The 11,180-nt window shown below is 54.7% G+C and overlaps 2 protein-coding genes across 2 annotated transcripts; one reads left to right on the top strand and one right to left on the bottom strand.

Moving 5' to 3' along the window:
* Positions 1-4,560: 4,560 nt before the first annotated feature.
* NCS54_00842900 (Hypothetical protein) lies at positions 4,561-5,493 on the top strand (the record flags this gene model as incomplete). The annotated part of the gene is made up of 2 exons (XM_053153815.1): positions 4,561-5,181; positions 5,269-5,493. The coding sequence occupies 2 exons, from the start codon at positions 4,561-4,563 to the stop codon at positions 5,491-5,493; spliced, it is 846 nt and encodes a 281-aa protein (XP_053009790.1).
* Positions 5,494-8,820: 3,327 nt separating this feature from the next.
* Positions 8,821-10,149, bottom strand: NCS54_00842800 (Hypothetical protein; the record flags this gene model as incomplete). Its single annotated transcript, XM_053153814.1, has 1 exon — positions 8,821-10,149. One exon carries the CDS (start codon positions 10,147-10,149, stop codon positions 8,821-8,823), a length of 1,329 nt encoding a protein of 442 aa, XP_053009789.1.
* Between the last annotated feature and the right edge of the window lie 1,031 nt (positions 10,150-11,180).

Raw genomic sequence — 11,180 nt, 5'->3', positions numbered from 1 at the left:
CCGAGCGGCATGATTTCCTGATCTGGCTTTGACAGATTCTGCGATTCGTGAAGACAGTTGACAAACGGCTCAAAGACAGGGGCCGCATGATGGATGACCCACGTCGGTAGCCGGGCCTTTGTCCGACTTCTTGGGAAGAGACGGGTCCCAGGCCTGGCCTGGCCTGGCCTGGCAGGCGACTGGGATGAATAGGCTCGACAGGCTGGGGAGTACAAGCAGTCTTCCCAACTGGGGTCCTGCTGGGTCTGCTGGGTCTGCTGGGAGGCGGCTTCACCGAGGGCGTGGAACCGCGCCGTGAGTTGGATCATGTGCGTGGGGGAGTGAAATTGGTTATTTATGCATTCATGCGTCGCGTACTTTACAGGCGAGCTGAGATGTGAGTAAAAACGCGTAAAGTGGACTTGGACTGTGCGTGAGCGGCTTCATCGACGCAGGAGTCGCTTGGGCGGCATGACAAAAGGAATTCTGGCTGCACGTTGGTGCTCTAGGCGCAGCCTGACGTTGGGATGGACGCTAATCAGGGACGCATCCCGAGGTTTTGGATAGGCCATCTTGAGATTGTTCGGCCGTTCGTCCAACGGGGGATGAGATCTGCAGCGGGTGATTTGTGCTGACGTCGATTGCTATTTTCATCACCCATGTCAGCAACGTCTAACCATGGTCATGACCCGCAGTGAATGGATAATCTGCCGCGCTGTGGTCAACGCGGCGTCTGTACCTGCGCAAGCGGTGGTACGAGTGTCCTCCCCCCCCGATGGCGTCAAAGGGGAGCTCGGCAAGATGGTCGATCCTGCCCCAGAGTTGGTACTCGAGATGGAGGGTGTTCGTGTGAGGGAGCTTGGGAGCCCAGCCCATTCCGGCCCAGCTCAGCTGGGTGCCTGCCGTCTGCTAGTTAGCTCCCGGCCGTTGGGTTTTCTCTTGGCGGCGCGCGCTTGGGGCTTTTGACAATCTAGCGGTGCATGGATGACCGATATGACGAGTGAGCATCGAGTTGGCGCAAAGGGTGACGGCATCTCGGCTCTCTTGTGGGACATCATCTCTGTGTTCTGTCGTGTCGTAATGTTGGGCTTGCCGTTGGCCGAAGCTGGGGAGCTTTCGGGTAGGGGTCAACGGTGCGAGCTTCTAGAAGTCGGCGATGAGATTGATGTACCGGCGTATTGAAGAAACCTAATCTTGATAATCTCGGAATATATTGTCTTGACGTAGCTGAATATAGTGATGACACCAATGTTGATATTGTTGATGAATGTTATTACTGGGATCAGGTTGTCTTGATGGTGAAAGATGGTGTTTTGCCTCCACTTGCTGGCACTTGCCGTTTGGTTATCTCAGGCTCTTGCCCTCTTACCGCCTGTTCCCTCTTTCCTTCTTCTTTCTTTTCTGTTTTTGGGGTTTTCTCCCCTCTCCTTCACATCTGGTCGCCGACTCCTCCATGAATCTCAACTCAATTTTTGTCCATTCTCGTCGACTTGCTCCTTCCCCCTGCTATCTCAACCCAACATGTGATGAATCTCCATCTCCCCTTTTCCCAACTTGGCCCATCTTCGACCTCCCCCCTTCTTCGCATTGTCCCTTTCCTGTAATCACTCAACTTTCAGCTCATCCGTCATCGCTTATCCTCCCTAAACCTTCTAGAGGACCGACCGACCGCCCGCTCACGCCCGCTCATGCCCGTCTTGAATTACGAAATTGGCGTCACCCTCCACTGCCAGCCAGGGTCATGGCGCTAGTCGAGTCTGCCCTGGACGCGCTAGAAGGTCCTTCTAGAAGACCATCCCGACTCCTGGGCCAGGGCCCTGGAACCCGATTCCCCATTGCGTTGACGCTCATGACGATGATTGCAGCACCCGTGCCGCTTGGCTTGTTGCATGCCCGAGACAGCAATGCGTTTTACAGGAGGCTCCGCATCTTCTAGGCACCTCACCCGGAGACAAGACCGTTTCCTGCCTTCACTTTATGCGTGTCCCTGGCCAACATGCGTTCGGAGCATGTCGAAACGCTCGCTTGAGCTGGGTGGTGCGCTGAGGAAACCGGCAAGCACATTCCGCGGGGGAGCCTGACCAAGTGGCATTAAGCATTGACGGGTGCAATCTTGGAGACCCCGAACAGAACGCCATCGCCCACTCAGTAGGGCTGCTCCGAGCACGCCGGCCGTGGATGGCGATTGGCGCCCGTGCCTTCTAGACGCTGTGATCTTGTTATCGTCCGTCTCCAGAATGGAAGCGAGAAGCGCTCAAAGCCGTTGCGCCTAGGGCCGTTGAGCTTGGCCCTGGCTGGGTTCCCATCACCTTGGATCCGCTTGTCCCTCACTCGGTACTCCATTGCAAGCATCTCGGAGCTGCCTCCTTTCGGACTCAATCACCTTTACCAGCAACTCCTTTCCACACTCATTCTGTCTGTCGCCAAGGGAGCTGTCATCAACTCATCTCGGCTTGCTCTCTGATGCGGATGCGGCTGCCGCCACCTTCAGCCCTTGGTCCCCTTTTGCTTGGATTCCAGAGGGTTGGTTCACAAGGTTGATTTTCCCGTCCCCGTCCCCGGCTAGTCTCCAAGGTCACGCACCCAGCTGTGCCCTGTCCAGGAGCTCAGCGGTCTAGCCCCGATTCTGGGCGACAGCCACTTGTACGCAGTGTGATTGTTCTCTCGGTGGGGGCAACTTCCTTGCCTCAGCCACAGGCGACTGGGTTGTCGATCTACTGCGTCGAGGGCGACATCATGGCGTGCGTGCTCACTTAACCAATCTGGACCAGTCCCGGCTACCCGGCGTACTGACTTCTCATAGCTCCGCATGGGCATTTCCCTGCTTTTGCATCCAGATTTGTCAAGTGGCAGTTCCCGGCTTGTGGAGATGGCTCTCTTTGCGATCTAGCCCAGGTGGTGGACTTGATCCTGGTTGAGCCATCTAATATAGGAGACCCTGGATGTATTATATCCCCCCCGCTCCACAACGTTCAATGGTGGACCTCTCCTGTCCTGCAACGACCACCAGAACTTTTCGCTCCCTTGTTGCCACGCCATCAGCTCGGCACCCGCTCACTGTGGCTCTCCTCTGGTCTAGAAAGGCGGCGGAAAAACGGGCATTGGCTGTTTTGTTGTCACTGCTGCTCGTGGCCAGCTCAGTCACCCTCAGTCCGGCCTAGTCCCACGCTCTCAAGGCGAGGCGCGTTTCACCTTTGGCTCGTCCCCCAATAAGCGCGACCGCCCAGAGTCCTTCCATGTCGTCTGCTTCAACGCGGTCACCTTTGCCAAATCTTTTTGCGTGCAGGGATCTCGTCATGGCAAATTACCATCTGGACAGGATAGCCCGCGTCCGTCGAGGGCGTTGCTACCGCATTACCTTGTCACCCTTGCTAGCCATGATGGATGTCAGGGGTGACTCTTGTTTCTATATCCGGCACCCTGGAGGCCATGGCATAAGATCGTCGAAATTGACTACCCTCCCAACCCTGGCCTGGGTTGGCAGGCAGTCTCCGCAACCCAGCAGAGGACGGACGGGGGTTGCTCTCCTACGGGACTGAACAAAATCTTGAAGTGCTTAAACCTGCAGCATGAACAGAGAGGCAGACTCAGAGATCCACTCCCTCTGCTACCCTGCCTTAGCAACTCCGTCATCAGACGATAGAGAGCGGCCCTTGCCCTGGCAAGCGCTGCCAGGTTGCTAGCCCTTGTGTTAAATACGTTTATGACCCCGGGCCCGGGAGCTAGAAGAGAGATCTTGAAGAGGGGAACACTTCCGACTGCCCTACCAAGTGGCGGTAGCGCTCATACAAAGACTAACATCACCACTTCGACTTACTCACTCTCTTTCTCGTTGATTCCCTTTTATCGATCCTTGAGACGATTCGACGCTGCCCTCTCTGTCCTGAACACGTCCTTCCTTTGTGCCCTTGGCCCGAACACAAGGGCGTCGTCGATTTACATGCGCCTACAACACACTCCTTTGGCTCCTCTGGACTACTCTTTACCACTACGACATCATAACTCGAGCCTGAGCTCACCCCTCCAACACAGCCCTCCAGCGCCCGCCACTACCGTCTCGCTCAACTACGGAAGCGGGAAAGCCCCCAACCCGTGCCAATCACTCAGACCCCGACAACGCATGTGGCAAGCTGACCAGCAGCCAATATCGCTGTCGACTTATAGCTTGACAACCGGATGCAAGTTGGAGAAGCCTGAGCCGACGGACACGACCCCGCAACGTATTGCCCTCAGATAAACGATTCCTCTCTCTCCGCGCCGCAGCCCGCAAGGGCTTCATCCTGTCAAATTCTTTCCATCCAGAGCCCGGCGGCCGTCCAGAGCGGTTCGCTCTGGCGGACCTCATGTATCGGAGGCACGCTGGCGGGCACTTATCGAGTAGGGGACTACAATGTGGACTACTCTGGCCAGGACTCACAACCAGGAGAGAGCCAGCATCAGCACGCATATGATCCGTCGATTCACCAACGTCCCCGACACCAGCAGCATCGGGCCTCCATCCATCACCCTGGAGGCCCGGCTGCTGGTATTCATGGCGCCTCGGATCCGCACCACGCCAACCCTCACGTCCAGCACGCAGCCATGGCCCAGCATCACCAGCAGCACCCTTCACCCCAGATGGTGATGGACCCATCCCAAATGGGCCATCATCGTCTTGGGCCGCCGCAGTTTGGCGCACCAGGTCAAGTCATGGCGCCCATGTACCAGGCCATGTCGACTCCGACGCCGCCAACTCACCCCGGCTCCAGCTCCAAGCGGCCACGGCCAAGTGAACTCGACCTCTCCGTTACAGGCCTAGGAGACCTGGAGCACTCAGACCTCAGCGGCATGCAACAGACCCCCCTGGGGGCTGCATACGCCCAAGCTGCCGCTGCCGCCGTGTCCCAACCGCCGCCGATACATCACCACCACCACCTCCCGGACTCGGGACCCCCTTCAAAGATGATGCGTCGCGACGACGGGGGAGGAGGAGCTCCAAGCGTCGTGGGTCAAGCAGGGATGCCTGCCCCGGCACCTCGTCCTCGAGGACCAAAACTAAAATTCACACCCGAGGATGACCAGCTGTTGATCGAGCTGAAGGAGAACAAGAACCTCACATGGAAGCAAATTGCGGATTTCTTCCCTGGGCGCTCTTCTGGGACGTTACAGGTGCGGTATTGTACCAAACTCAAGGCCAAGACTACAAACTGGACAGAGGAGACGGTAAGAGAAGCCCCTGTTGCTACTAGACTAGTAGACCTTGTCATCCATACTGTTATTTGCCGGGATACCGTACTAACTCTGCCGTAGGACCAAAAACTTCGAACCGCACTCCAGGACTACGAGAACGAGAAATGGAGAATCGTAGCTAATAAGGTTGGCACCGGATTCACTCCCGCGGCGTGCCGGGAGAGAGCCGAACAACTCGTATCTGGAGACACTACGACTCTGGCAACTCTTTCACAGTCACTATCACCTGTTGTTGCCTCGGTTCCCGAACCTGGAGACGCAATATACTCACAGCAACTTCAGTAATGCCAGAAACCGTCCGACCCACGAAGACGGAGGGCGAAATCAACGGAACGACGATACACACCGCCCCCCAAACGACACTCTTTCAAACACACACACACCAACTTGCAACGGAACCGCGGAGCCTCGAAGACACTCGCTTACCTCCCGGAACCGCATTCAACCATTGTTTTTATCCCCGTTGTCCCGTTGGATAACCTGACATCACCATCACTTTGAACGGAACATCTTTTTAGAGACGACAGCCTGAACACACGGGTCAGACCGGACCAGGACAGAAGAACACATTCTACGACTTGATTTCTTTTTCTCATCTCTGTACTATTCTCTCAATCCCATGTTTGCAGGTCGCATCATTATTTTTCACGTTTGGATCCTGACCTCTTTTCCCCATTACCCCTTTCACGCTAATTCTGTATTTCACTTCCCGATTTCCACCTTCTTAGAAATTGCCTTGTACTCTATGCTTGCAGCTGAACGTCTATGATCTCCTATGTCACTTTACGAAAACTATAGACTTGGGAACCCCGGAAAAGGAGAGAGAATTATTTACATGCACCTAATGCTCCCCATCCTTCAGCCAGGGGAACCGTCCAATCGCTTGGGATTATTTGTGGCTGAGCACATTTTCTCATTTCCTTTATTTTTTACTATTATTACTTTTTTGCTTTCTTTTTGACCGTTGAGACCGGGATGACACAGGTCTCTTCGGGTTTTGGTTGGGCATGACGGAACTTATCTTGTTTGGAGGGTTGTACTAAGATTGGTGTACTACATTTTGCAGATTGGCGAAGGCAGGGGCATGTCTGCTATTACTTGACGAGAGGAAAAGGAAAGGAAAGGAAAAGCTGGAGAGCAGTAAGCAGGCGCTGACAGGGAGGGACAGGACAGAGACACGAGGCGTCGTCTTTTGGAGTATAGCACAGCACAGCACCGACCTTGGGTGGACTTGGAGAAAAGCGGGCTAGATCACAGAGGAAGAGGATCTGCTGGATCGTCACTGAAATCACGCCATGAGGCTCCTCTTGAGTTTCATGCCAGCGGCACTACGATAGCGAAAAAAATGGATCCCTATACCCTCTGCGTTTTGGCCCTATAGTTGAGGTTGAGAATTGCGATATACGTCCGGAAGTCTGTCCTCAAGACGCGCCCAAAGTTCCTCGGATCTGAAGAGCTGCCTGAGCTAGCAAACTAACTAATAACCCAACCCCCCGGCCGCCTTGCTTCACCGGATCACTCTCCACATTTGACCTGGAGGCAAAAGGTAACGTTTATGCTCTAACAGTTGACAGCGAAGCACCCATCCCCTGCCACTCCGCGCTTCGTCCTCCCCCCCCTTGGGCTTGGGCTTGGACTTGGCCCCTTGGGATATAAGAGCTACGGTAGACGGTGATATAGGGAGGGCGGGACCTTGCCACGTAGGTACGGTACAGTACAGCAGCCGGCGGCCCGATCGCCGTAGTTGCCGACTGGTGGAAGCTCTCACTGGTGTCTGTTTGTTTTGTCGCCGAGCGGATCGAACCGATGAAACGAGTATAGACGGCCTCTGTGTCACCCCGGGGCTTTGAACGGCTTTGAGCCTTGACTCCGAGAAGCCTCGTGATACCTTGACGGTGGTCTAAGAAGGCGAGCGAGCGAGACAAGAAAACAAAAGGCCCGATCTCACTCTCTCGTCTCTCTCCCGAGTCTCCTTCTTGTCAGTCTGTTCTGCTTGGTTGGTCGGCTGGACTTGGAGCGCCCCGCAGGACGATGGGCTATCACATCGCATGGCATGGCATGGCATGCGACTCGCAGGGCGCTAAACGGAAGAAGGGGGGGGAGGAGGGCACTTGGTGAGAGAGACAGAGGCAGAGCCTAGAACATTCGAGGACGGCGTAGTGTGAAGGGGGACTCAAAACAACTCTTTGCGGTGAGCCGCGCGTGTTTCATGGTGACGTGGTTACGGTGAAGAAAGAAGGGAGGCTGGAGAAAGCTGGGAGGAGCAAGGCGGCTGACTGGGTGATGATGCAAGATGGGCATCATGTCGGGGTCCCATCGAGCATCTGTTGAGCATTCCGGGGAGTGTCACGTCGGGAGGAGCCTGACAAGGGAGGGTTTGAGAGGTGGTCCGGTAGAAGCAGGCGATGGATGGCATGGGGAAAGGACATGGACATGACATGGCCTAGCCCGGCATGGCATGGCAGCATGTGTGTGTGTGTCTGTGTGTGTGCAACCAGGGAGCAAGCAAGCAAGCAGACAAGAAGGTTAGCCCGCTGAAACATGTCGTGAGAAATCTCCGACGCGCAGTTTCTAAGCGAAGGGCCGTGGGTGGTTGGTGGTCTTGTCTCTGCTCCAGACCAAACCCAGCCCGATCTGTCAGAATCAAGCTTGAAACTGGATCGTACGGCCTGTCTCGCGTCCCCGTCCCCGTCTCCGTCCCCATCCCGGGGGGCACGGGTACGGTACATAGAGTAGCGATGTGTCTCGGGCAGGCAGACGGGGCAACGAGGGAGGGAGGGAGACCAAGAGGACAGAGAGCTTCGTCATGGATTTGTCACCTCACACCTCACCTCACTGGCCGGCGGCTGGCAAGGCAGCAAAGGCTTTTTTTTTTCTCTCTCGTCAACAGATCCCTGGGGCTATAATGGCCGGGTCCCGAGGTAGCATCGGCCGCCCTCTTTTGAGGAGGAGAGGCGCGACACCGGCTTTGGTGGTGATGCAGTGCGACGCTGTTTCTTTGGGTATGGGTCAAGATGGAAACAAGCCCCTTGCCCTTTTTTGCCCCACGGGACAAGAAAGAAGTAAAGGGCCCCTAAAACGAATGTTTCGTTTGGCTGCGGTTGGCAGGGCATTCGATTTGTGGTGGCTAGCGCGAGTCGATACTCGCCTGTCTTATGGCCCTATATCACGGATGTTATAAGTGTTGCTCGCCCTCGCCCTCCCACACCCCCTGGCAACGAGAGCCGGAAGGTTGACGAAACGGACAGGGACAGAGGCAAACGAAACAAAACACGCCACTTGCGGGAATTGCCAAGAAGGACCTTGTCCAAAGCCAAGTTTCCTTCGGCGGTACGAGGTTCGGTTTCCCAAACGGGACGCGAGCGAGCCCTCGACGACGACAAGAAGGGACAATAGAGTAGCGTCGTCGTCGAGGTTGGCCCGGAGCCGATCGCGGCTGACCCTAGTCAAACTAGTTCTAGGTCAAGGCCCGTCCTTGAAGGTCTGCCCTCTCTCAGACCCCATGGCCAATGCTTCCCATCTCTCCAAGCTTGTGGAGGGAGGATGACTCGGGATTGATCTCAACTTGTGATAGGGCACCTTCCGAGATCCCTCATTTATTCTCCTTCTTGTCTATTTTCTGGCGCCTGCGCCGGAACCGTTGAGACGCGCTCCGAGACGATCCACATCCAGGGTCTGGCCTCCCTCTACCAGGTCCACCATTGCACGATGGCCTGCCACGTCCAAGCTTCTGTCCAGGAAGGCAGCTGTCTCAACTAGCCAGCCGTTGAAGTCCCTGATCTCGGTTGATCTGCCGGCGCGCACGTCTTGCAGCATGGAGCTGGTGTTGTCCTTCACCTTGTGACCCACTCGGTACACCATCTCCTTCAAGTGTGGCTGAGAGAATCTCTCATGCAGGCTGCTTGGAGACAGGTCAAGTCTCGTGTCTGCCTGCGTTGCTGCTGTATCATCTTGGCTGGACGACCGTCCAATGACTTCTGCACTGCTTTCGTGAGCAACGAGAAGCTGCAGAACGTGGCTTGCCTCGCTTAGAAGTTGATCGATGATGGTTGCGATTACTCCATCAGGCTCTGTGAATAGAGCACCATTCTTGCACCCTAGAATGGCCGTCAAAGGGTTGATAACGGCATTTACAGCCAGCTTCTCCAACTGTAGAATCCAGAGCTCTCCTCTAGAAACTGATCTGGCGTTGAGATGAGGTGCCTGGAGCATCTGCTTCATCAAGTATGCACTTTGCTCACTCGATGACTCATTTGGGAGAACGGACCCAACTGTGACGTCCGCCTGAGAAGCGTGCAGACTTCTGAACGGTCCCTGAGAGGTAACCCCGTGTGTTGTTACGCAGGCCAAGAAGTTGGGTGCGTCACCAACTGCAAATCGATGGTTGGCATAAGCCGGCCCATGAGGCGGCCAGAGTTTGGACATTCCATTCTGAGCAAAGGCGACGGTGCTGTTTCGATCCAGATATCCTCGAGCCCGATCAACTTGTGGCAGTGCCGCAGAGGCTTTGGTGGTGATGATTAGATTCTTCAGCTTTCCGCCTTGAGCAACCTCGCTGACCGGACCAGTTTCTGGCTTGGACTCTGTCCACCACTCAATGTCAAAGTCCTTGTTCCTCTCTAGTGTGCCTGAGCGCAACAACTCGATGCCTTGACCTTCCACCCATTGTGTCAGAAGCTCTTTTCTGTGCACAACGAGCGTTATAGGAGGCCTTTCAGGTGCTTGTGCCAGAGAGCTTGCGAAAAGTCGGCCCAAGTTGCCAAGTCCTAGGACATATATGCGCTGTTCCGAGTCGCCTGAGACACTTGAGGTCGAAGCGCTTGAAGAAGTACCAAGGTTGGAATCACAATTGAGATTTGAAGGCTTCCAGGCAAATAACTTTGGGGGTAGACCCGAGTCATTGTAGAAGGCTTCGAGCCATGATGGTCTTTGAGAGTACATCCTGATTGATGAGAGCTGGATTGGCCGTTGATGGCTAGTAGACTTGAGGCGATGGAATACGTTTGATCCGAATGGAAGAGGTCTCATGTCTGGTAACGCTATAGAGCGAGCGTATCGTCTTCGCGGTATAATGTTTTGCCAAGGCGGCTCGAATGACCCCCTGGGTGACCGATGCGGCAAGGAGGACCGAAAAGTGCTTACGATGAAGTGCTGAAAACCAGGGGTTGACTCAGAGTGAAAATATACTGGAGCTGACAAGGTAGGCCGTGAAAGTCGAAACGAATGCCGTGTGATATTGGCATCGTACTTCAGGTGAGGTTGAAATGAGGCTGGTGATCTGAGATGAATGCTGGGGCTGTGGAGTTGGTAGTACAGTGTTTATTGGCGTGATTGCGCCTATAAATACACTGTATCAGCTCAGAAGCAGGCATCAAGCGGGTGCGGAATACAGATGTAGGCAGCCACGAATGCATTGAAAGGGCAACTACTAACGTATTTCGTATTTGAAATATAGAATTAGAACTCTGAAATTGTCCGATACTCGAGTATATAGAACTGCATTGTTTTGCTTGATTGCTCATCCACCTCTCTCCTTTGCCTGTCGGAATTTGGAGAGCTTCATGAGAGAGGTACCTCTTCCCGAATCCCGAACGCCAGGTGCTAGATTAGAAATCCACACCCACCTGGTGCCTAGAAATTTCGAGTGCACCAATCAGCGCGCGCGTGTCATCTAAATTCCTCCGGCTTAGTCGCACTCAACTCCTGTGCGTCATTGCGATAGTGAACAATAGCTTCAACTTGACCTATTCACAACTGAGTGTTGTGTCTACACGCCTGAAATTTTCTGCTTTTCCTTCTATTTTCCTCTTGAGGCTGCAGTTCTGGAGAACATACTGCGGGGAAGAGCCATCCGGGTTGCACATGGTGCCTAACGGTGTCAACATCAAGAGCAACACTCACCATCTCATTCACGCTTGCCTCCAAGACTCTTTCCTTTTTGCCACATACAACCGCCATCTTTCCGCTCAAGA

Source organism: Fusarium falciforme, chromosome 6 (assembly GCF_026873545.1).
Source record: "Fusarium falciforme chromosome 6, complete sequence".
NCBI classification, from domain to species: Eukaryota; Fungi; Ascomycota; class Sordariomycetes; order Hypocreales; family Nectriaceae; genus Fusarium; species Fusarium falciforme.
Note: the sequence above shows the minus strand (reverse complement) of the source record. Positions and strands in the feature narration are given on the sequence as shown.